The sequence below is a fragment of the Asterias amurensis genome, chromosome 5 (genome assembly GCF_032118995.1).
Source record: "Asterias amurensis chromosome 5, ASM3211899v1".
NCBI classification, from domain to species: Eukaryota; Metazoa; Echinodermata; class Asteroidea; order Forcipulatida; family Asteriidae; genus Asterias; species Asterias amurensis.
This window is the reverse complement of record NC_092652.1, coordinates 4773661-4800777: the sequence shown is the minus strand read 5'-3', so window position 1 is coordinate 4800777 and position 27117 is coordinate 4773661. Positions and strand designations below refer to the sequence as shown.

Below are 27117 nucleotides of genomic sequence, written 5' to 3'. Positions count from 1 at the left end.
GAAAAGTTGCGTGTCAGAAAGGTTGACTGTTTGTTTAGATTATGAACAGAAGCGACTGAGCCAGTCTATTTCAGTGCAAAACAAAAACACCTACACTTTTTGCAAAACTGACGTCGAGTACTTGATTGAGTGCGTGACGTCGTGCATAAAATAACAATAGTGTGAACGGACTATGGAACAAGAAATGGCCGCCGCCATGTCCGCTGGTTACAGAGTTCTAGAAGAGGATCCAGCTGATCAGCTGGATTTCCAGGATTCCAGTTCTTTTCGAGACGATGAGGGGTACCTCAACCCCAGGATTCAATCAGCCGGTTCACACGGTGGAAGAATCATGAGATTTTCCAAGGAAAGGGCCTGTACAAAGCGCTCGGCTGTGCTGTTGTTGTGTGTGGTGTTGCTGGCCATATTCGTGATTGCAGTGATCGCTAGTTTGGCTCGTCCGCAGTGCATGCCGCCGCTACAGAAACCGTCCGTTAAAGTCGAAGCAACTGAAGAAACGAAGACGACATCATACAGTGTCGCCACTACTTCTGCCGCGACCAAAGAGCCTACTGCCACTGTCATCAGTGTCACGACAAAGTCACCGGCTATTGCAACAAATGGCGAACTGTTTCCATGGACTGATATTCGGCTGCCAGAAACAACAAAACCTGTACACTATGAGCTCGATATGGTTACAAATCTGTCAAATTTTAAAGTAAGCATTATGACAAAAATCAATTAGAAATGGACTTATTAAATACTAGGCTTATAAGTTTTAAATAAGTAATATACAAAATGAAAATAAGTAAACAAATAAATACGTTAGTTCATTTTTAATAAAAATAACAAAACACAAGCTTGTCATGTCAACTCAACTGACATATATGACCTGGACAGGTAGGCTTTGCCGTGTTTTGTAATTTTGTCACTCATGTCATTTGGGGCTGTTTCATCATGATCAATTCAAAATAGGCACATGATTGATGGCTGTACATGGACTTAATATAAACTCTCACCCAGCTACTGCACTCGCACACCCTCTCTCTGCATAGAGTAACACTAACAGGGTGAGAGTTCATGAATTCATGTACAGCCACAGGCTAGCCCATCTTGTTGGACTGTTTGTATGGCTCTCTTTTAACATGATCGGTCTTATCATGGCTGACTGTCACTGCGTTTACACTAGATCCTTATACAAGGATCCAAAGGGACCAGATCCCGAAAGCGAGATCAAGCATTTTTGTGCCGCGTTCACACTTGAGTATGATCTCGCATAGTTAAACGGAAGTTCAGTTCAGCTGACCGCAAAGGTTACTGTGCGAGGTCATTAATTGTGCGTGCGCATGTTCCCTGAAATAACGGGAACTCAACGAAAATTCAGACACAAAACTGACCAAACTGACAATAACTTCCATATTATGTTATAACTTTATAAAAAATACATTGAAAAATAATTTGTTGATGAACGAAAATAGGTCGGTACTGAAAACGCAAAGCATGTGAGTTATGCAATCACTGTGATGTTGGTTACCAGTGTCATACAAATTATGGGGTCGGGACCAGTTCACGATAGAGTGCACATGCACAATGTATACAATCCCCATGTACGTTACACCATGGAGGAAGATTACACGGCGTTGGCTGGATGTGAGCAGCTTAAATTGCAGGACCTGATCTCGATCTGCGTTCACACTTGTTTTTTGATCGCCTTTGCGGGATCTCATCTCCCTCTGATCTCGCAATGAAGGGAGGTCGAAAAGGAGGATCTGATCCTGATCCTGATCGCGTCCACACTAGCCCGTGACCTCCCTTTGATCGCCCTTTCGAGATAAGATCCTCCTTTGATCCTCCTAGCAGGATCAAGTGTGAACACGGTGTTTGATAAGATGGATTTTGAAAGAGAGCCATAACAGCCTAACAATGTGGGCTAGTTGTCGCATGCCTGCTTTGATCATGACGAAATAACTCCTTTAACCCTTCCCCTTCGGAGACTATTCATTTCTGTCATCACTAATTGCCCTGTTATAGCTTCTGTAAATATTGTTAACTTAATCACATTTTTTTAGTAAGATGTTCAACAAATTAGTTAAAATTACATGAAACAGAAAATTTGTGCTCAATTTAAAAAAGAACCTCTTTTTTGAGAATGGAAGTACAGTTGTACGTGTCAGGTCAAATCTATTGGCCGCTATGGGCATTTTGGTACGAGACGTATGTGATTAGCTGGTATCCACGGTCTCTTTAATTGAAGGCAGTTGATATTGAGTTAGTGGTGGCTTTTGTTTCAAAACAATAAAATCGAGCTCTGTAATAATGTATTGTTATGTACAACAACTATTTTTGACACTAAATTCCTCTTGTCTGAGATAGAACTAAAAGAGCTTTTTCCCTTTTCCTCTCAGGTGACAGGATCAGTAAACATCACGTTCAGGTGCACTACTGGTGTCAATAGCATCGTCATGCATACTAAGAGTATGAACCTAACATCCCCAGAGAGACTCCAAACTCTTGGTGGCAGTGCCCCTGCCGTCACCAAGATGCTCATTTATGAAGCCCACGAGCAAGTGTACTTTGAATTCAGCAATGCACTGAAGCCATCGACGGAATACTCAATAATCATCTCGTTCTCCTACAAGCTCTCAGAGACTCTGGCGGGGTATTATCGGAGCTCGTATACGGAGAAAGGTAGCCAGAGGTGAGTTTGTCAGTTCTTGGTCCAGTGGTTTTCTCATCATCAGACTCCAACAAATACAGCTCTTTCCTCGCACCATAAAATACTTTGATGAGCTTCCTCAAGACATCATCGAGCTGTCCATCTTGGAACAGTTCAAGGAGGCCATCAGCTGCGAGTAGGCATCCAGGGTCATGTTTTTACTTTCACGAATTTCAATTTTGGGATATATTTGGCCACCCAATGAATACACAAACCATCCACCGTCGCCAGCCAAACCCTTGTCTAGGTGTGGCTGCATTCTCAGAGCAGCAAAAAAGGACTGTTCTGTCTGCTTCCAATCATCACTTCATTTTTCCCATAGGAAATTCACAGTTTTAAAGGCACACTTTGTTGGATGCAAGTACAACAGGTTCTCTGCCTCTTTTGTCACGATTCAATCAGCTTATATCTTTAAACTTGCTTTTTTCAAAATGATTGGCCTTGGTGCCCCTTCAGAAGATTCTCCCGCAATAGATGATTACCAAGTTAACCTTCTCAACAACATTCTAAGATATCTTTATATATATTTTTCTTCCAATAAAAGGTTTCTTGCCACAACACAGTTTGAGCCAACATCTGCAAGACAAGCCTTCCCTTGCTTTGATGAACCTCAGCTAAAAGCCACGTTTTCCATGAAGATGACACGTGATAAAAATCTCCTGTCTTTGTTCAACACGGAACTGTTAAAGACCACACTAATTGATGACAACTCAGAGCAAGACGTGTTTAAAACTACGGTTAAAATGAGTACATATTTGGTCGCATTTGTGGTGTGCGACTTTGCGAAAATTTCAAACATCACATCCAGTGGTACAAATGTAAGTGATTTTGTTTTCTTTAAAGGATTTGGGTACTTTATGTAAACAATGTCTACAGATTTGCATTAAAGTTACACTGTTTGAAGATAACGATAATAGAAAGCTTCCCTTAAAATATTACTTACTGAGGTGCTGTAGATTTTGAGAAATACGTAAAACAACGTCACAAAAATGCGTTTTTACTTGTTAAAATAAGTTTTGTCTTTGGTGACGAAAAATATATTTGTGACTTGTTTTACTCATTTCTCATAAAACTACAGCACCTCAGCAGGTAATTCTTTAAGGGAAGCTTTCTACCATCATTATTTTCACACTTTGTGAGTTTAATGAAAATCTGTGGACCATGTGTTTTGTGTCCTACAAAAAGTACCCATACCCTTTTGTTAGCGTTAACCATGTTAACCCTTCAGAGACCCTTCATTGCTGTACAGTCCACTCAGAATAGCTGTTATTGTAGATTTGTATACTATGTTTTTCCCCTAAATGCCTAAAATCAAAACCAAGCCTGGAATTCCACGGAGACTTCAAATCAATGACCATTGATGCTGTTGCCCCTGTTCTTGGCCTTTGTGCCCCCTTCAAAAGTGTCCCAAAGAAATTCAGATTTCACAATGAAAGTACCCTCTGCAAAAAGAAAATGGCCTTGCCCGCTCTGATCTAAGAGATGATATTCAAATTCCAGGCCTGTTACATACATGTAAAACAGATACAGTGTATTCTGGTGTTTTTAAAAAATGATATCAACATGATATAAGCTCAAATGATGACTTGGTTGTAAATGGGTGCCTAAGAGCTTGCAGGGTTGTGAAATGTACAACACAGGTTGGCTTGGTTCTTTATGGCAAGGCCAAGACCATGCTGGTCTTAAACTGCTATCACGGTTTAAGACCCCATCTGCTATTTTCTCACTTTAGGCCTACACAAGTTAATAAATGCTTGAATTCACCATGTTCAAACATTGCACTGGCTGATATTCTTTGATGAATTAACCACATTTAAGAATATATTTTTTATCTGATTGTGTAGATATCTGTGTACACCAATCCAGAGAAGATCGGCCAAGCACACCTGGCCCTTGATGTACTTCAGAAGACTATCCCATTTTATGAATCTTTCTTTGGAGTGGAATATCCACTTTCCAAGCAAGGTAAGTTTGCATGTCACCTCCCCTTTCTCTTTATAACTAGAGAGCATTTAAGGTTTTTTAAGCCTTCGAGAAAGACTCTGCAAGGGTCAAAACATCAGGCCATTAAATAGGTCCTTTTGGTTGTTTGCAACAGCTAAATCTATTTTCTCAGAAATAATAATAACAAGCTCTCATCTGCATTTTATAAATGAAATTCTTACTGAAATATATCTTGGCTTTCTGGAGAGTATTCAGATTTAGAACTTGAGGTCTCAAAATCAACCATCTAAATGCACACAACTTCGTGTGACATGGGTGTTTTTTTCTTTCACTATTATCTCGCAAAGTCAAAGACCGATTGAGCTCAAATTTTCACAGGTTTGTTTTTTTTGCATATGTTGAGATACACCAACTGTGAAGGCTATCTTTGACAATTACCAATAGTGTCCACTGCCTTTAATATCTTTGTCTGGTGGTGCCAGAGACATGTTGGGAGCAATTCAATTAAAGATATTGACAAAATTGGAAGATCTGCAACATCGCTATACATGTTATGTACATGTAGAAAGCTCAGTTGGTAGAGTGCTGGTGTGGCAAGAAATTATTTTCTCCGGAAATTTTGTGCCCCTGTCCCCCCCCCCACCCCTCCCTATACTGTGAACTGTGAACAAACTACTTCTGATAGCGCCCTCTTTTGAAACATCCTCCTTCAGCCAACGTTAACTTTCCATATGGGGTATACTGTATAGAACCTCTGACGACAGATTTTCCTGGGACACCTTCACATTAATCTGGAGGTTGCGGGTTCAAGTTCTGCTCGAGTCAAGTTTTCTGTCTTCAACTCAAAATTAAGCTTTTTTGTAATCAAAACAACAACAAATTAAGTTTTACTGTAATGAAAACAAGTTTGCTAGTTTAACCACATTGTCTTTATCTACTTTATAATCTCACCTGATTATTCCACAGATATGATCGCCATCCCAGATTTCTCAGCAGGCGCTATGGAGAATTGGGGCTTGATTACGTATCGAGAGGCGTCCATCTTGTACCAGGAGGGAGTGACATCATCGGGTAGGAAGGAGTGGATCGTACAGACTGTAACTCACGAACTAGCACATCAGGTGAGAAAAAAGAAAAGAAGAGTTTTTGTTAATAACAAGTTTGGTTATCTCTGCTACTCTTAAGCCCGGTTCATACTTCCTGCGAATGCAAATGCGAAGCGAATCTTGACGTCACAAATTCGCAACGAACAATTCGCAGAAGTTGAACTCTGCTCCACTCCCTTGCGAATATTCGCTGCTAAAGGAGGTTGTGACGTCAAATTCACGTCAAATTCGCTTCGCATTCGCGTTCGCATGAAGTATGAACCGGGCTTTAGTAACTTTTCTAGCTAAGTAGGATTTGAGGAAGAGTTTCGCATTCTCCTGAATGAAGACAATCATATCATACTGATTGAAACGCCAGTGCAACAGATGTCATGTCCTTCATGCATGTCATGTAGTTAAAAGAACCCAGCAAGTGTTTGGTTATCTCTGCTACTCTTAGTAACATTTTCCAGCTAAGTAAGATTTGAGGAAGAGTGTAGCAATCTCCTGAAGACGATCAGAGCATACTGATTGAAACGCCAGTGCAACAGATGTCATGGCCTTTCTTATTTTAAGAGAAGGTCGTTCAGTTGTTTTACAAATAGAAATGTATAACAAACAGTTTCCATTTGTTTTTTGGTATCAGGGATAAGAAGTTTTAGACTTTTATCGGAATTCAGACCATTTTAAAGTCTGCCTGATAAACAAAAAATGATGTACTTTTATCCAAATAAAAAAAATGTGCTCTTTGATCTACTTCTCTGGCACTATTCCGACAAAAAATTTAGAATCAATGTATGTATCACCAGGGGTTACCGAAAGTAGGAAGTGCTCTCATTTCAATTTACCTCTTAGATTATAAGGTTTCGCACGTGACTGTTTCAGCAGTTGTTGAATTTGTATTTCATAAGTCTCTATTGTTCTTTTAGTGGTTTGGCAACCTAGTGACGATGGAATGGTGGAACGATCTCTGGCTTAATGAAGGGTTTGCAAGCTTTGTCATGTTCCTGGGATCAGACAATTACAACAAAGAATGGAAAATGGTGAGTAATTTAAGACGCAAAACCAAAGGAATGGCAAATAGATTGTAACAAAAATTGTACGTAAGATAACTAGTTTCCATTTAAAAGTCAATTTTTCTCCATTTACAGAGTTCCTGCCAAGTTTCTGCATTAGCTCTGTATCTCTGTTACAGAAAAGAAAATAGTTCATGGCCTGACGTTTCGACCCTAGCAGAGTGTGAGAAAGACTCTGCTAGGGTCGAAACAGAAGACCAATGACTATTTTTAGCATTTACATGTATATTACCGTAGTTCCTTTTTGTTGGTTAGTAGTTTGCAACATCTGATTCCATTTTCTGGTTACTTTTTTTATAATACCTCAACTGCAATTATAACGTGCCATTTCGATACTTCAATGAATGTTTAAATTGAATTGATTTGTCTTGCTTTGCTTTGGTTTTTGTTTTTTAACTACAGATGGATCAGTTTACAGTATTCACAACGCAGAATGCACTGTGGGTGGATAGTCACGGTAACTCGCATCCAATCTCAGTGGACGTCAAAGATCCGAGTGAGATCAACGCCATCTTTGATGGCATTTCTTATGACAAGGTAAAAGACATGGCGGCTTCCGCTGCAGCTTGGTGATGGGCACCACATTGATATGCATTGATGCACATGTATAGACCAGTATCACAATGCGGCCATCTTGATTTGTCTCCCATTCAAATCAATGTAACCAAATCAAGGCTGGATGGAGAAATGAATCTGGTTCTGTTTGATACCATGAATGTTTGCATTCAGTAGTTTGGTTGAATACAAGGAACGTGACCGAAATGGTGGCAGCATGATAATGGTCTCTAAGCTGCTCTGAGCAACATCTAGTGTAGTGGTGAAACGTCACTGAAAAATTGTTGAGTTTGTTCTCCATTTTTCATCCATATATTAGAAATGGTAATCAGTGAACATCTTAACTAAAGTTTTAATGGAGATTCGAAATTAATCTATTCAAGAATGTAATAACCAAACTTGTTGTACAGACAGCTTTTGATCTGAGGATGTTTTGTCTTCTTTTGTTGACAGGGCTCTGCGATAATTCGGATGTTGAAAGACTACCTCCCGGACAATGTATTCCAAAAGGGTCTTCAAAGCTATCTTAAGAAGTTTCAGTTCAGCAATGCAAACACCAACGACCTATGGAATTCTATCTCGGTGAGTACAATTTAAAAGAACAACTCCTGATTCAGTGTGGGCAATTCACATCACAGCACACCCTCTGCAGTTACCAGCCATGATATTCTTCCTACGTTGGTCTGAGTTACAATTTTTGTGTCCTTTGAAAAGTCAGACACATTATGAATAAAAAGCCTGAAATGTTGATTAACTCTTTCATGCGCCGACCGGTTGCTAACAACCCATTTAAATCCCTTTCAGAAAAAAAGATGTACACCAACAAATATAGATTGCATGACCACGCAGTTTTCATAAATGGGAGAGAGGACTCTTGAGGGTTTCAGACCTGCTTTTGGGGATGGTCACCATTTGCAAAAAATATATTAATGAAAAAAAAAAAGTATAATGTGTCCATTTAACCAAATTATCACCAAAATGAATGGTGCATAAAATGGTCAATATCTAGTTGTTAAATTGTATTTGAAATGACTTAAGCAGGGGATTACATTATTATAAGCACTTTTTTTCTAACAGGAAGTCGCAAATGATGGGGCAGTTGGAAGTCTGTCAGACATGATGGACACTTGGACATTACAGATGGGATACCCTGTGGTCAATCTGACCCGTAAAGGACCACAAGTCTGCGCCACTCAAGAGCATTTCTTACACTCGCCTAATGTGAAACCTTCGCCAGATTTCCCCTCACCTTACAAGTAGGCGGTTATTGTAACTTCAGTAATGATTGATTAACCTACCCTATTTTAAGATTGGATTGATAGGCTTTCGATTCACAATCCTGTCCATCTTAGAATGGGCTTGTCCTGTTTGTTCTTATAACTGTCTTTCTTTGATTTGCCAGTGTTCTGTTTCAATTCCATCATTGGTCTACAGTTGTTCTAGGTGTCACATATTTTTTAAGTTTATATTTGTTGTTTCTTATACTGTTATATTTTTAGGGTAATGTATTGTTTGTTAAAATCTTGGTCGAATAAATAATAATAATAAATAATTATAATTTAGGGGAAAACCCATAAGACCAGAATTTTGTTGCACAAAACCAGCATTGATTTGTGATGAAAAAATGTCTTCATACATGTAGTTTAAAAACTGAACTGTTTGATTTGGAAGAAAAAAAAAACACTTTTTATCTTTTTTTTATCCCTACAGCTATCGATGGATTATTCCTCTGACGTACTTTACAAGCGACGCCATGTCCGAGAAGAAAACCAAACTTATGGACAAAAGCCAGAGTGAGTTTAATAGAAGCTAGCACTCTCACCTCTTTTTTGGATAAAACATCTGGACCCAATGCTATTGAGCTGCTAAGCACAGGAAAAAAGTACTTCACATAAATGGGCTACCAGCATGTGACTGGTTCCTTGCACATTTTTTGCTTAATGGACAAAACTAAAGCAGTGTCTGCTGTGGGGCTCTATGAAATTGGGCCTCCTACAGTATGGTTTTCTGATTGAGGAAAACCCACACAATTAGATAGGAACTGAAAACCCAATCCACTTGCAAGGCTTTGGTCAGAGGTGGGATTCAAACTAGGGTCTACAGAGGTGAAAGGCAGGGAACTTGGCAAACATCCACAAGGGGATAAAACTGCTAAGCTGGCAACAGCCAATCTCTCTCATACAACAATTGGTTTTGCAACTATGATTATGAATTGCAGCAAATCAAGAAAATGTGATTTAGTAACTAGACAACACACTTATTCTAGACATTGAGAAATCAACTGTTAGCTTGGGGGATTTGAACCCACAACCTTGTGATTGCAAGTCCTACAGTGACCAGGGTTCAGTATGAAAGATTGTAACTCTCTTTCCTTTTGCTTCGGTATTTTAAGCTGAGGTGAGATTCAACTTGGATATTAACGTGAGGTGGATCAAAGCAAACATGAACCAGTCCGGGTTCTACCGAGTCAACTACGATGTCGATAATTGGAATGCTTTGATCAATCAACTAAAGGAGGATCACACCCAGCTGACGGCTGCAGACAGAGCCAACTTGGTGGACGATGCTTTCAGCTTGGCATGGTAGTATTTTCTTATATTTTTATATTTGTTAACCCTCTTTGACCAATGAATCATCCACAAAATTAAATGTCATTGTTTGTGACAAAAATGTTTATGATATATCTTATTAATATCTTTCAATTTTGTCGAGAGACAAAGTATACTTGATGAAGATCTTCTCTAATAGTGTTTGTTTCAACTCATTTTGATTCTGGTCCTTTAAAATAAATTCTGGACCAGTACAAATTTTGAGCTACAAGCGTTGAATATTTCCCCCCAAATTCGAGCCTTGAATATGATGGTATAATTTTTGTGAGGCTGGTTTTGTTTTGCCAAATTCATGTGGGCCATTTGAAGGTCCCTAAACTGCCCTTGCAGTGCTGAGTTGCAAAAAAGATAGCATTCAGTCGACTGCTCTTAATAAAAAAGTACTCTCATCATAGATTGACTGTAGAGGGCGCACTTCATTTTGACTCAATTGTGTTGTAACATGTATTGATAAAACTCTTGATTTCAGGGCAGATAAGTTGAGCCATAGCATCCCTTTGGATATGTCTCTTTATTTGCTGAAGGAGCATGAATATGGTCCTTTGAGTGCTGCTGTTAGCAACCTGAATAAAATAGGCAGTGTCATGCGGAGCACCAAAGGATACAGCTCATTTGTGGTAGGTTTATTTTGAAGAGAAAATTAGATTTAGCTTTTGCAACCAAAATGATCTATGGTATATGCAAAAACAATAGTTAACGGTTTGATGTATCGACCCTAGCAGAGTCTTTCTCGAAGGCTACAAGTCATAGTGGTATGTTTATTTTAGTTTTGGGTTGTTTTTTCCCTTTTCTAAAACAAAATAAAATTCACCAGCCTTCAGGCCAAACTTAATTTCTAAACAGGTACCAAAGTTACCGAAGCACCAAGCATACTTGCTTGCGGAGTAAACAATTGTAAATTTACATGTGCAAGTTTTCTATAAGCTGTTTTGATAAATGAAAACCAAAGTATGTTTAACCATAGCAATAGCAAGAGAAATTGTTATACAAAACTTCAACAAGTAAAAACAACAAGGGAAACCGATTTGGTAGAAATAATTTCAAAGGTACATTGAGTAGAAGGAGAATCTGGGATTTTTAGAGTAATGAGCTGGCACTCTACCAACTAAGCTATCTAGCCCTATGTTCATAATCACCCTATTAACAAAATATCTCTAGAAAAAGATAAACTGTGAGCAGTCTACTGACAATAACCCTAGCATATTTTTCTTCCAGGCATACATGCTGAAGCTGCTTACACCACAGATTGACCATATCAACCAGACCGGCTGGGATGCTGAAACGACTCACTTAGGAGGGTAAGTTTAATTCTTTCATTGTACTGTGGATATTTTATTAAATATATTTTTTAATTATTAAAAAAAACAATAAAAAAAACAGTCTGATATTAGAAGCATTTTACTATAACAGGCCATCATACCTCAATGGAAAAAAAACAGTAGTGCACATACTTTAGTGTAATGTGTGCTTTGCGAAGTGCCGTCCTGAACAGCAGTTGCATTTTTATTTTATTCTATTTAAATAATTTGTGTGTTTATGTATAGATTTATTTTGTGTTTATTGTTAATTCCATTTTTCTTAATTCTGTAAAAACTTTGTAAATTTGAATGTTGTTGACCTTTTGGTTGTTTTTCATTCAGATTAAAATCAACCATTAGAACAATAATAATTTTTACAATCCATTCTTTATTTTCCTCTTTATCCAGCTTTCTCAAAACAACAGTTTTGTCTTCTGCCGTGCATCTTGGCCACCCTGAGACTGTGGAACACACCAAAACTCTCTTCAGAAAGTGGAAGGAACACGGTACATTGTAAGTGACTATTTAAAATTGCACAGTTTGTAAATATACACAAACCTTTTCTCATTATGAACTCGGTACATGGGGCAGTGTCACTTAATTTGGGTGTTTTGGGTTGTTCTTTAGTCAGCCTGTTTTATCCCAGGAAGTCTATTGGTAATGCTGATGGTCTTTGTCAATTTTACAAAGAAATAAAGTGTATATATTTTATTACCATGTGTGTATGTACTTGCCAGATAGAGTGTGTTCTTATAGAACTGTCTTTTTTTATTCTACTACCGCAGAGTAGATTTATCGAATGTTCAGGAAACTTCTCAGTTCTGAAAAGAACTGTCCTGCTTTTTTTAACTACTACCTGGGCAGAAGGTATAGAAAAATGTTTAGGACTACTACTTTAGCTTAAAGGATTGTAATTAACTGCACTACTGCGGAGTCAGTTCTTGAACTGGTCTCAACGTTTTCGACTAGCTTGCTCTAGTCATCGTCAGGAGTAAAGTGTGCATTTCCACTCTAAACATTGTGACCTTGTTTCAAATTCAAATTTGCCTCTGACTTTTGCAACAACTGTAAAACTGTTGCATAAATGTATGTGTCACTGTTGTTTTTAGCAAGTCTTCATCTTTTTAATGTTAAATCTTCATCTTTTCTTCTCCATTTTACAAAGCAATCAGTTAAACTTCCTCTTACAGTACATCTATTTTTTGTCTTCTCCTATTTTCCCCTTTTATAGAGTATCAGCTGATTTGCGTGCTATAGTGTATTGCTCTGGCATAGTTCACGGCACCAGAGACGACTGGGATTTCGGCTGGAAAAAATACAACACCACGCTAGCAGCCAGTGAGAAGACCGTCTTACTCAGGGCACTATCGTGCACTTATGACCCCTTCTTGATAAATAGGTGAGTGGTAGAAGGACTTGTGAAATCAGTTCTGGTCGGGTAAAGATGTCTCGTACAAGCCCTGTGGTCTTGTTGTATTTTGTTTCAAATCCGAGCGCTGGGTAGTACTGGTATTATGACCTATAGCACTTGGCACTGATTTAAAAATATGTAATTTGTGGCAGTGTCATGGCCGAGCGGTTAAGAGCACCGGATTCAAGCACTGGTGTTTGACCAGCAGGGTGTGGGTTTGGATCCCGGTCGTGACACTTGCTACATAAAATTGGGGAGGTAGTGCTTTCTGCTCTACCGGTCAGGCTTTGAATTGACGATACCCAATCCTACATTCGTATGGACTGTAAAAGGGGTAACCCTGTTTCAGCCCTAGGAAAAAATAATTGTAGCCCACACCTTGAAGTGGCCTTCAGGCCTTGTGTGTCAGGCGACTTGCATAACAAAAAATATAAAAAATTCAAATTTCACTAACATGTGCATGTATACATTATGACCAAGGGTTATGCTCACTCGTGTGTACTGACTATACTACTTGTGCAATTTGGTGGTGGTGGAATGTTTCTCTGACGGATGGGTATTTTGAGCAAAAGTTGCCTATTGCAGCTAAGGACCGAATAAGGGGGAACAAAATTAAAGAAGAATTTTTTTTAAAAAGTCAAAGAAATTTGTGAAGGAAACAAAAATGCATGCTTGGACACTTTCGGTACAGAAAAATAAAAGTTCACAGATTTACAAATCACTTACAGGGTTTACAGAAGGTAGTGGTGAACATGGTGAAAGACTTCTTTTAAAATATTATTCCATGAAATGCTTTACTTTTTGAGAAAACATTAAGACAATATAAATTCTCGATATCGAGAATTACGGATTTATTTTAAACACATGTCATGACACGGGGAACTGTGCTGAAACAAGGGTGGGTTTTCCCATTATTTTCTCCCGCCTCCGATGACCGATTTAGCCTAAATTTTCACAGGTTTGTTATTTCATACACGAAGTGTGGGCCTTGGACATTACTGTTTACCGAAAGGGTCCAATGGCCTTAAAGGAATCCAAGTACATGTATTCAAACAATGTGTGAGATTTGTACTTGAATGTCTCTCAATAATTGCCTCTATTTATTCATATAGGTATCTTCACTGGTCATTGGATGAGGATAAAATATCGAGCCAGAATACTGGGACTGTTATCGCTGCAGTTGCCGGTAACCCTGCTGGTGCTCATGCTGCTCTTACATTTGTCATCGAGAACTGGGACATCTTGATCGAAAGGTAAAACTCCTCCAAGTTATTCAAAAATATGGTAACTCATCACCTAAAATGTTTAAAGGAACACATTGCCTTGGATCGGACGAGTTGGTCAAAAAAAAAGCGTTTGTAACCGTTTTTTATATAGTGCATATGGTTGGAAAGATGTTTTAAAAGTAGAATACAATGATCCACACAAGTTTGCCTAGAAAATGCTAGGTTTTCCTTCTACTGTGCGAACTAACACCGTCGGCCATTTATGGGAGTCAAAATTTTGACCCCCATAAATGGCCGGCGTGTTAGTCGACAAGGTAAAAGGAAAACCATGCAATTTCAAAGCGTGTTTGTGTGGATCATTGTATTCTACTTTTACAACATCTTTCTACCCATATGCATTTTATAAAAACGGTTACAAACGCTTTTCAAAGACCAACTCGACCGATCCAAGGCAACGTGTTCCTTTAACTCTGACATGTCTGATTATTGTGGCATGCCGATTTCAGAGCATAATCAGTTACATACAACTAGATGCATGGGTCTGTTTAGAGTCGATTCCACAATTATAACTTATTTTGAATTACATTTATTTTGTTTATATTTTTAAGGTACGAAGACAGCCCCTTTGAAATCAGCCAAATCATCAAGTCTGTGACGTCAAGGATCTCAAGACAGTTTGAATACGACCAGGTAATCACATAAATAATATCATTAATTTTCTGATTATAAAGGATTTGATACCTTTTGTAGATCAAGTTTTTGGCCATGACATGAACCCCTACTCATTGTGAATGGTGATGTATACGATGTATACATGTATACAATATAATTTACCTGTAGAAGTTTCAGCTTCAAGTTTTTGAGAGAAACAAAGTGAAAATTACAGAGCAATTTTCAGTGTGTTTAAGGGCACCCTTTTCAGCCAGCCGTATCGACCGATACTTGACCACGGATCATAATCATAGATCAAAAGTGTTTTATTTTTGCGGAGAGGGGAAAACTAGAAGGCCCGAAGAAAACGCTCATGTCGTATGCACAACTCTACTTGCATAAAAGATTTGAAAATAAAACCAGGGCCCTTTGTCACCACCTAAAACACCTACTCCTAACCCCAGCCAAACCCACCAACTACCTCAGATAGACTTATTGCTCAAACATCTCTACATTTATGATTTGATTTTTTGTTTACCCTTACACTGGGTACTTTCCCATGTCTTTGAAAACATCCATTACATTTATGCTAATTTTTTTATTTTCTCTCTGTGATCTTTTTCTGTCAGGCATCTCAGTTTTTCATATCGCATTTCAACGACTCTAATACCGGGAAGCGGGCCGTGCAGCAAGCCCTGGAGAATATGAAGTCCAACATCCTGTGGTTGTCAACACACGAGGTGGAAGTAACCAACTGGTTCGAAGCCAACACGGGTTCTTAGAATCACCTTAGATATACAGTTCTTTCCAAAGATCGCAACTTTCTTCTTCACCATCATCTGGGCCCAATTTCATGGATCTGCTTAGCATTGAATTCTCGCTTACAGCCCATGGAAGTGTGAGCTGTGAATTCTGTGGTTTGCAGAGTCATGAAATTAGATCCAAGTGTTTTCTTGACTCCCTGCTAAATGCAATAAAATGCGACATGGTTGAAATGAAAACCCTGCTAACTATACAGCAAAATGCAACAGAGGATTATGTTGCATTGTGAAGTGAACTGGTTTGCACAAACCTTGGCACTGGGCACTTTTCTGGTTTCATAGGGGAAAACTGTCCCTAAGAGGTTTTGTTCCCATATTGGAAATTAAAATGGGTGGGAGGGGGTTGATTCAAAAGAGGGCGCTATCAGAAGAAGTCTGTGGACACAGACTCCAGGAGGGCAGAATCTCTTGCAACAACGGCGCCAATATTAATTGAAACTTGCTTTGGACTGGGATTGCATGTACACATGCCAATGCCATGTAGAACCCTGCTAAATGCAGCCTAGTGCAACAGAGTATAGAATTGGGATTGACTGCTAAATGCAACAAATTACAATAACTTGACAACCATTGTTACATTTTTTGTATTTTGCAGGGGTAGGGTTAGTCAATGCATACACTGTTCTTTCAGGTTTTTGTCAAATTATTTCTTTCAGGTACACCATATAAAAAATTATTTCCTGAGGAAATTGTGGCAATAACAAGAGACAATTATTTCGTTCTCAACAATTTTAATGTGGTCCAACTAGTAACTGCATACTGTTGTTAATTTTGTCCAGATTTAATATATGTTTTGCTTTTTTTCTGTTTGTTTTGTATTTTTTTTCTTTCTATTTGATGGTTGCATTTTAGGACTTATTGCAATTTACTGTCATGGACTTGAAGTTGGGGGAAAAATGCAACAACTTAATTGTAAAAGTTAAAAATTAATACTTTAGAAATTAATATGAGAATTCATATATATTTTTGTTTTAGTTCAGAAATTTTCCCTTTTTGTTTTACCCACTTAAACAAACTTTAAAACTTGCCAGGGTCAAGGTGAGGGGATGGTTTAACATTTTGTAGAGTATTATGTATCTGTTTTAGAAGTCAGTGGGGGACTTTTGAACGCTAAGTGGCAGCAGACTTGCCAGGATTGTTCTGAGCATGCTCCATAGAAAACGAACCCGGAGAATGCTTTTGCCATACAGAAGACGTCATGAACATTGACCAATGAAAACATGTAGAAATGGTCCGTGTGGGTATCACGTGATGATCATTTTGCCATACATGTGCAGTGTCACATCGTGCGACAAGCCACGACACGCAGGACGGTTTAGCTCAGCATTCTCCAGGTTGTATTTGTATGGCATGCTCACATTTCCAAAAACAATGGGTCTACCTTGAAAGTCTGCTGCCACCTAGTGTTCAAACAGTCTCCCATTGGATAAATATGGTAAGTCCAAGTTGTTAAGCCAAAGTGTAATAGCTGTTAACAGGGTAAAAGTATTCAAGTTTTTCATAAAATAACTATTTGTAACTGTTCAGATACTGGTACTTATCTGTAGGTTTAGAGGGCAGACATGGATTTATGTATATGTACATATCTGAAATATTGAATTTCATCTGGGATGCGTTATTTGAAAGAATGTTGTATTCATCACATGTGCCCAATGTTTTGAAGGCTGTCAGCACAAAATGACTTGCTAAGCTAAAATGACTTGCAGAAACAGGTTAACAGCCAACTGGTGCCCAACTCTTGCATATCAAAGACTGCTAAGCAATAGTTTCTGCCTCACGGCTTTAATGAAATTGGGCCCTGATCTCTACGCAAAGTGACGGTTAACCTTTGTAGGGTAGTTTTTTACTGTACTTGTCCCGTGTGTACGGGCATACAAATCAAAGGATCTTATTGGTCAGTTGGCACAAACTGGTCAGTTGGCACAAACTGGTCCCCTGTCAATATTCTGATGGAGTATGTACAGATTCTGAAGAAACCGTTCACTAAAGTGTATAGGTGATTGAGTTCAGGTTGAGTTCATGTATAATGAATGCCTTGTACGTGTTGGTCAATAAAACTCTGGGTTTACCACTCTGTGTATTATAATTCAGGTCTCACACATGTTCTTGTGTATCTATGTATCATGTCACTTATGTGGTAATCTCCTAACTTAACATGAATGTACACAAAACATTTTTAGGATTGGAAACCAGTCAGGTCAAAGTTGAGTGTTCTGAACTGAAAGTAAGTCATACATTAGCTTTGAGAGACTATGTGGAATAAAATGTGAACATGTTTTGTTTAGATAGTGACTTTGGTTTGATAATTTTATCAACAAAAATTGTTGGAGATTTTGTGAATCTTTAGTCTTGTTTAAAAAAAAACAAGTGTAGAATAGAAAAGTATGTTAGTGTCATCTTGTTGCCAAACTAAAGTCATGATATTGAAGTCTAAATCACAGTATGATATATTTTGTTGGGAATATTAGTGTTTTCTATTTTTCTATTTAGTTAACTCATAAACATAAATATAGCATGTGTTATTCTAAAGCTTTATTGTTTATGTTTGTAAGGATTCCAGGTACTCAGAGTTTTGGGAAGAATAACAACTTTAAAATATAACAGGTGTTGAGTTTGTTGTTACTACGGATATAAATGATTTGGAAATCAACCTTATTAAGAAAAGTTATTTTTGTTTCCAGTTGAAGGTTTTAATTTTCAGGTTAGGAATATTATTATCCTTTTCTAATTTAAAGATAATTTAATATTGCTAGTTTATACTATTGTTAAGTGATCTCTGTTATCTGGAGAAAATTATATTCAGAACTATTGATTAGTTTAAAACTATCAAGTACTTAAGCACAGGGTAAGAGTTTGTAATAATTTGGGGTTGAAATTATGAATATTATTATCCTTTTAAATTAAAAGTTAATTTAATTTTGCTAGTATATTCTATTCTCAAGTGATCATTGTTATCTGAAGAAAATTATATTCAGAACTATTGATTAGTTTTAAAAATATCAAGTACTAAAGCACAGGGTAAGAGTTTGTAATAATTTTGGGTTGAAAAAGGGAGCTTTATTAAATTTGTTCTTTGTTCAACCAAAAACTAGTTCTAAAAATAAATACAGAGTATCAATGAACAAATTGTAAATGATGAGTAATCAATCAATTAATAAATCAATTAGTTCATGTTATGAACAGCTTGATCAAATAATCATTTTTGAAAGAACTGTTCTATGTTAACAAACATTCCATAAAATATCATAAGTATTTGGACAGCTGGATAAAAAAGAAAGATATTTCTTTTTTTTCCAAAAGGAGTACAACATATTGCTTTTGGTAATGTTTGCTACTATCTTTACAACACCTTCTTTTTCGTTACTTCTATATACATTCCCATTTATATTTGCTTTGGTTTTTTTTTCTATTGGCACTTTGATTTCTCATAATTTATTAATAAATCGCACAAAGTAAGTTCATGAGAAATTTATAATAATCTTTGTTTGCATGCTCATTCAACTACACATGTTTAAATTATTCGGTGCTTGTAACCATATTTGTGTTACTTTAAGGCGGTTCTTCATAAAGCACACAATTAAATAAAGCATGTCACAATAATTTCTCACAGTTGTCAATGTCTGAATTATTTCACAAATAGTTAATTTACTTAGATTGTGTTGGTCGTGGAAAAATAAAGAGACAAATTTGAAGTAGATATCAAAAGAATGTTTGTGTGGTTTCACAACCATGTTTATATTTAAACAGCAGTTGGACATTTTAATTGTGTATTTTGTTGTTACCACATTGGTTTGATTTTTGTTTGTCTGTTGGGGTATTTTTTGTTTTGTCGTTGTCGGAGTGACGGCGTGTCACTATTATAGACAGCCCAGCTTGTAATTTTTCACGTGCACCCCCCCCCCCCCCCATTTTCCGTACCCCTCCCCCCATTTGAAGTTTGAGATAAAAATGTAACCAGAATAAAACATTTTGATAACTTTCCGTACCACTTTTTCACTCATTTTTACAAAAAGGGATATCTCATTGAGGTAAATTAGATACTGCATTATTCCATATCGATGGTGGCGCCATACGGAATTTTTCAAAATATTTTGTTTTCAGCTCCTAAAATACAAACGTAAACTACAGTTTTAATTGGCCAGAAATGCCAACCCACAGACAATGTGCATCCCCTTGCCGCGACTCCCTTTAAAAATAAAAGAAAACTTATTTCGCCACTTCCACTGTTCCAAACGGGTCACTGCGGCAACACTGCGGTCAATATTAGACATAACTTATGTATATTCTGTACTAATGGCCAATTGAAGTTCCTTTTCAAGAAACAGTAAATACATTGTGGTTAGTGACAACTGGGGGAAATCTCGGCATAAAAACGCGGAATCCTATTCAAATGTGACCTCCTGAAGGCATATGAGAAGGGCCAAGAAGCAGAGGGAGTCCAGAGTATTGGCACTATTAAAGCCATTGGACACTTTCGGTAAACAGTATTGTCCAAAGGCCCACACTTCGTGTATCACAACTTGTATATAAAATAACAAACCTGTGAAAAGTTAGGCTCAATCGGTCATCGGAGTCGGGAGAAAATAACGGAAAAACCCACCGTTGTTTCCGCACGTTTCGCCGTGTCATGACATGTGTTTACTATAATCCGTAATGTGCACTCCAAAAAAGAGCTAAGGTTAGTGACAACTGGGGGAAATCTCGGCATAAAAACGCGGAATCCTATTCAAATGTGACCTCCTGAAGGCATATGAGAAGGGCCAAGAAGCAGTCGGGAGAAAATAACGGAAAAACCCACCGTTGTTTCCGCACGTTTCGCCGTGTCATGACATGTGTTTACTATAATCCGTAATTCTCGATGTCCAGAATTGGTAATTGTTTTAATGTTTTCTCAAAAAGTAAAGCATTTCATGGAATAATATTTTAAGAGAAGTATTTTACCATTACCTTCTGTAAACCCTGCAAGTCATTTGTAAATCTGTGAACTTTTATTTTTTGTTCTGTTCCGAAAGTGTATAATGGCTTTAATTGGGCTGTGCCCCGCCCCTATTGTGTCCTCATTGTGTTCTTGGAATCTCAGGAATTCTTTAGAGGATTTGAGGGATTCTTATGTTTCAAGAAGCGAAATGTGGGATGGGGGATTATGTTTTTCGGTCAGCTTTTTTACTGTACTGCATGCCAGAATAAACTTGTCATAGGTCAGGGCTCAATTTTATGAAGCCTGTAGGTAAGAACAACAACTTGCTTAGCACAGAAAGGCATTCCTTAACAGAAATAGGTTATCGGCCAAAACTACATTGAATGTTAACACTGTTGCGACTGGTGCCCCACTCAATTTTTGCTAAGCACAGACATTTGCTGAGCAGTCTCCTAAACAGCTTTATGAAATTATCCATAGGCATAAATCTGAAACACTTGTAGAGTTTTTAAAATAAAGGTTGGCTGTAATTAAGAATGACACAACAGTTGTGTTACTTTCCATGCATGGGTGCGATTTACCCCTTTAATTATATAGGTCATGGCTGCACACTATGGGTGAGTTCGTTTAGCTTCCCTGGGTCGACCCCGGTGTGTGGCGCGGTTTTTTTTCCAGGACGAACGTGGGTAATTATCTGCACACGTTCGTCCTGGAAAAAGAAATCGCCACACACCGGGGTCGACCTGGAGAAGCTAATCGAACCCACCCATTATGTAAGAAAAAGAAGAGCGCTGGCCACACATGTTTTCAAGGCATTTGAGAGACTGACAAATAATAATACTGTCAGCAATGGTTTAAATTTTCCACACTTTTGTCTAATGTTTTGTGCAGGTCATCCATATTAGTATTTACCTCGTTTTTAGCTCTAGAAGATCCATGTAGATGTGGTCATTCCCCACGTCAGTTTCAATGGTGTAACCGTAAATAATCTAACAAATTCTGGCATTTTCCAATCGAAACAATCCCCTGACGCAATAGTTCCTTCTGTCATTTCATTTACAGTACAAAAATCCCGCCCAGCACACGTGGCTGTCCATATAAAAGAATCCCATTGGTCAACAGTCCGTAAACGGTCGTCTGCTCAAGAAAAGCCATTGAGCAGACAACAACGATCCGGTTGGAACCGGTTCTCGCTACAGCTGGCAAGTTAAAGAATGTCACACCTGTGAATTTTAATACTAGAGTTATGTGTTGACTTGGGGCTGATGGTTTGTCGTAGGCAACTATAGTGTAGATGTATACTATTTATAGCCTTCGTAAGATGGGATCATAGTTTTGGGAAAGGAATGAATATAATTTTGTGTTTGCTTAAACTAACAGTTTTTTGCCCATGATTTGTGCAAAGCAGTGTTTTATTTGTTGTGATGTTTGTTTGTTTGTTTGTTTGTTTGTTTGTTGTTTGATTTGTTTGGGTTTATTTTTGTGTTTTGCTTTTGGGTGTTGTTGGTTTTTTAGGGGCGGGTTTTTTGTTTTGTGTTTTTAATTTGGGTGGGGTTTGCAAATCATGTTACTCTTATCTATTTAATTTTGAAGGTTACATTACAAGCCTAGAATTATCGTTCGTTTCCATGTGCTTTTATTTTTCCCTTGGTTTGATAAGTCAAATTCACAAATAACCGGGTTTTTCCCCAATGCATAGAATCTATTACGGATGCCCTTTGCGGAAATCGTTGATAAGGAAATAAAACGACTGTTGTTTTGTGTTTGGTCACAACAGAAGGAAGTAGATGTAAGCCTATTTACTGAAGATAGAAGGAATTATAAAACTTGTATTGTGAATAGTAAGCTGACATTACTCGGGGGTTCGAATATTCTGAAAAATTCTGACTAAATTCATCATGAAGCCAGAGCTTCGAGCCTCCGTTTGCTTACGTTGTTTTTAATTGGGAAGGGGAAATGGATACCTCGGGCGCTTTCCAAAAATCGGCTTATAGGCTGTCCAGCTCTGCTGGGCTCCATTGGTAAAATGCACACAAAACTTAATGATGGAACCAACCAAAGCCAAAGCCGGTTTTCATTTAGAAAATGCACATCACGATTATGCCTGAGGGCGTGTCTAAATTGGCGGCTACGGCTACTGCTACGGCTAGTGGCTACGGCTGTTGCTAAGGGTGTTGCTATAGGCATTATATACGCTTCACCGTTTGTTCCAGATGATCAAGTCGCAGCCTTTAACGGTCTTACATTCTATAGAGGAAAGTGTTCAAATTTTCCAAGCCATACTAATTGCTTTTCCTATTATAATGCATTACCATAACTGCAGCAAAGTGCGTTATAAATCATCATTCCAGTAACTGCCGTATTTTACATGAAAAGCCTCTTCAAATGTTTCACCTTCAGCAAATTTGACATTTTGGGAGAAAATAAGACAGGGCTCTGTCAGTGCTTTGATCTATATTTCACTTAATATCCATTTTGGGGGCCATCTGTTCCCCTCATTGGTGGCAGCCAGAGGGAAATATCTTCATAAAAATGTGACATAAACCGTTAATTTCACATCGATGATAAACAATAATTATCATAACATCCAGAAGGACCTAATTCTTGCACTTTTTTGTTTATTTTTTAGATGGTTCATTTTGAACTTTCAAAACAACCTACACATGCTGTGCAATGGTTCTCGAATGATTTTCACAAATATTCTGCACTTGGCAACTAAATTTTTCATTCTGAGGGAAGCTTCTCGGCTATTTCCACTGATTCGGTGAGTTCAATTTAAGCGTAATTTTGTACTGCTTAGCTAATTTTTGTGTCTAAGCAGCTCTATGAAATCGGGCCATTGTAGTCACGATTTTAATGCTATTCTGGTAAAGGCATAATTTTGTTGTGCTTTCTGTTATTAAGCAGCTTTTTGGGCACAGATGTGATAGTTACAATAACGCGACACATTGAACCAACATGTCATACAAGTGCCTCTTCCTGTTCGATTATTACTCGCTTTAAATACATTGACATTAGAGGCACTGGAAACTATTGGTATTTATCAACTAGCATACAAAAACAAACTTGGTACATGCAAAGGAGAGCATGTGTAAATCATTGTGAGAAACGGCTCCCTTTGAAGTAACGTAGCTTTTGAAAAAGAGGTAAATTCTCACTCAACACTATTAAAAGACTTCAGGCCTGAATAGAAAACCTTTTTGTTGGGCATCTTAAAGCAAACAAATTTGTGCAACACCCGGTGGTGGTTTTTTTTGTTTTCTTTAATTATTCTCTTCCAAGTTCCATGAGCAGTATTGAGTCAAAATGTTGTGTTATTTTCAGCAATATATTTTGGGGGTAGTGAGAATACTGTTTGACAATAACCAAAGGTGCCAAGTACCTAAACCATGGAGTAAGGAAATTGCATTAAAGGGACGGTACACGTTTGGTAATTATTCAGAACAGATATATTAACTTAAAAACTGACTTGGTAACGAGCATTGGAGAGCTGTTGGTAGTATAAAACATTGTGAGAAAAGACTCCCTGTGAAGTAGCATAGATTTTCTTTTATTCCTATCTGAAAGCACACAAATTCGTCCAACAAGGGTGTTTTTTTTTTTTCTTTCATTATTTTCTCCCAACTCCGATGACCAATTGAGCTCAAATTGTCACAGGTTTGTTATTTTATGCATATGTTGAGATACACCAAGTGAGAACACTGGTCTTTGACAATTCCCAATAGTGTACCTTCCCTTTAACTAATACTACAACCACGGACAAGAGTTCAGCGGACCTAGTTTTGAAACAATACGTGCAGCTATATGATAACGACAATACAAGTGGTGTCACTTTCGATTCGCGTAGTGTGATATGAGATGACTGCGACAGAAAAAACCTTCATACTATCATGATCCCCAAATGAGATATGGATTAAGCTAGTAATTATACCTGCCCTGTGACGTCATAGTTTCAGCAGCTGCGCCATATGGCACGTCCCTTTGATACAGTGTTTTGTTATTAAAATTTCCATCATCGCTTTAGCCATGAGGAGGGTGTTACACGGTGCACTGAAATGATGGCACTCGGCATACAGACCTAATTGGTCACAAAACACATTGTTTCACAAAGAGGGCTACAACGTACAGCATTTCCAGACTGCACCAATGCTTGCGTTGGTTGCATTTAAGTGGAAGGAGACTTCAACTCTAAACCCTTATTTCCTCTTCGGTTCTACAGGCGAGTCAAGTTGTACAGTGGTAAGTAAATTGTCTATTACTATTGTATTGAAATAGTTATACTGTTTTATCTGTGAGAGAAAGGAGTTGAGCTGCTCTTATTGCCTGGCAGCTGGTTTAGGTGTGTCTGGCTGGTGATGAAATTAAGCCGAGTTCGAGCTGAGAAAAAAAATCACTCTGCTTCTATCTTCGATGGATTGTGGCTTTACTTGCAATCTTAGATCACAGCCCAGACCCTTTTGTTAAACACTGAGCCACAAAACATATAAATCTCAGCAATTAAATAAGCGATCAATATGATGTCTAATTATGCTGACATTATGTTATATTGAAAATTGAAACACCGCGGTATTAATACAGATGTTGAACAGAAAAGAAGTGTTGTCGATTCTTTTTGTTTCTCTCCTTTTTGTCATTCTCTGATTGGTTAATGGTCCCGTTTATTGCTACAAACCCAAAATGGCTACAGAAACACTTTACAACTTCACATAAATAAGAAACATTTTGTTTGTAATAGTTTCCGATTATTACTAATGATAGGCCGAATATTGGACTCCTTTGATAATTGAGCACAAACCAATTTTGAGGAGTCTGTCTTTTTATATTTCCTGAAACTTGACATAGCGTGCAGCGGATCTTCGAAACAAGTTAACCAAACATTTCCAGACCAATGCGGAAGTATAGGAGATTATTTATATCGAGGAATACAAACATGGGACATTCAAACCGGGACATTATAGTCCGTGGTCCGGGAAAGATCCACGGCTGGAAAACGTGTATATAACCAATGGGAGCTTTTGCCAAAAAGTTATAAACAAAAGGACAATTGGAGGTCCGTAATTGCAGGCGTATTAACACACTTGTGTGAGTGGATGTCATGTTTTAAAGGGTCTATGTACTTTTTGTAGGACAAAAAACACAATGTCCACAGATTTACACCACACTTACACAGTTTGAAGATAACGATTAGTAGAAAGCTGCCCTGAAAATATTACGTGCTGAGGTGCTGTAGTTTTTGAGAAATGAGTAAATCAATGTCATGAAAATAATTTTCGTCTCATGTAAAAACGTATTTTCATTACATTGTTTCACTTATTTCTCAAAAACTACAGCACCTCACCAACTAACATTTTAAGGTACGCTTTCTACTATCATTATCTTTAAACGGTGTAAGTTTAATGTAAATCTGTGGACATTGTGTTTTGTGTTACAAAAAGTACAATTTTTTTTAAGGAAGTGTACTCATGTCCGTACCTTATGAAGACCATGGACAAAACAAAAGAAGACGGAAAACAAATATACTCCAAAGATGAATTCTAAAGACTTGGGTTCTCCACAAGGACATTTGTGTACAAAGTATAATATGGGAATCTGTAAGGGGGCAAAAGAATGCCAAAGGCCTACTTCATTTTGTTGGAAGACTCGTCCATTGGGTTTCAAAAAGTATAGGCCTATTTATCTTCCTTTTCTCGTGCAAAGGGTTTTTGTTTTCTTTCATTATTCTCTTGCAACTTGGATGACCAAATGTTCACAGGTTTGTTATTGTTTGAATATGTTGGGATACACAAAAGGTACCCAGCCACAGTCGTCATTAAAGCCATTGGATCCTTTCGGTACCGAAAAAAAAAAAAAAAGTTCACAGATTTACAAATAATTTACAGGGTTTACAGAAGGTAATGGTGAAAGACTTCTCTTGAAATATTAGTCCATGAAATGCTTTACTTTTTGAGAAAACGGTAAAACAATATAAATTCTCGTTAACGAGAATTACGGATTTGTTATAAACACATGTCATGACACGGCGAAACGCGCGAAAACAGGAGTGGGTTTTCCCGTTATTTTCTCCCGACTCCGATGTCCGATTGAGCCTAAATTTCCACAGGATTGTTATTTTATATATAAGTTGTGATACACGAAGTGTGGGACTTGGGCAATACTGTTTACCGAAAGTGTATAATGGCTTTAATATATATAGAGCTATAATCTGCAGAGTCCATTCTTTTTATAGCGAACAGGAAATACTTTTAATGCTTTAATTAATTAGGGACCTACATTTCTATTGTCAGACTCGCCAACAGTCGTTGCAATGCAAAAAAAAAAAAAAAAAAAAAAAAACACCATGTATTATATCACTGCTGGCACCACTTATAATCTGCAGAAATCATTCCTAGTGTCTGCGTTGGCACTCGGCAGGAAATACTGTTTTTCAATACAGACCAACATACAGTCTACAGTAAATACGTGGAAGTAGTACTTTTGGGCGGTAACCAAACATGAAGCTGATATACCAGTCCGGAACTATATAATGGACAGTGAGCAATATACTTAGGGGGGGGGGGGGTGATGGGAACCAGCGAACAGGTCAAGGAGTTTGAACTTTCATGATGACCCTCTGTAACGAAGATGCCTCCAAATTGAAAACGCCCTTGTAATGGTACGATGTCGGTTTATAAATGCATGGTGAATATGCAATGCTTTTTTTCACCAAAGCTATATAGGAATATCAATTGCCCCCTGATACCTAAATATAAATTGGTAGCAAACCACTGTGATTCAATTGGCCCACGTGGCTTGTCTGCATATACATGTATGCACATTTTATGCTAAACA

At 37.8% G+C, this 27117-nt stretch overlaps 1 protein-coding gene across 1 annotated transcript; it reads left to right on the top strand.

Annotated features, from left to right (window-relative positions):
- The first annotated feature begins 151 nt into the window (after positions 1-151).
- LOC139937413 (endoplasmic reticulum aminopeptidase 1-like) lies at positions 152-19060 on the top strand. The gene is made up of 18 exons (XM_071932548.1): positions 152-697; positions 2385-2677; positions 3240-3513; positions 4540-4660; positions 5606-5760; positions 6654-6767; positions 7203-7337; positions 7809-7937; positions 8433-8611; positions 9066-9148; positions 9748-9937; positions 10434-10581; positions 11180-11262; positions 11671-11775; positions 12494-12661; positions 13786-13926; positions 14508-14589; positions 15180-19060. Exons 1-18 carry the CDS (start codon positions 173-175, stop codon positions 15330-15332), a joined length of 3078 nt encoding a protein of 1025 aa, XP_071788649.1. The 5' UTR covers positions 152-172; the 3' UTR covers positions 15333-19060.
- The last annotated feature ends 8057 nt before the right edge of the window (positions 19061-27117 follow it).

Coding starts and splice junctions, on each gene's coding strand:
- LOC139937413 (XM_071932548.1), top strand. CDS start 173: ATGGAACAAGAAATGGCCGCCGCCATGTCCGCTGGTTACAGAGTTCTA. Junction 12,662..13,785: donor GACCCCTTCTTGATAAATAG/GTGAGTGGTAGA, acceptor TTATTCATATAG/GTATCTTCACTGGTCATTGG. Junction 14,590..15,179: donor GACAGTTTGAATACGACCAG/GTAATCACATAA, acceptor TTTTTCTGTCAG/GCATCTCAGTTTTTCATATC.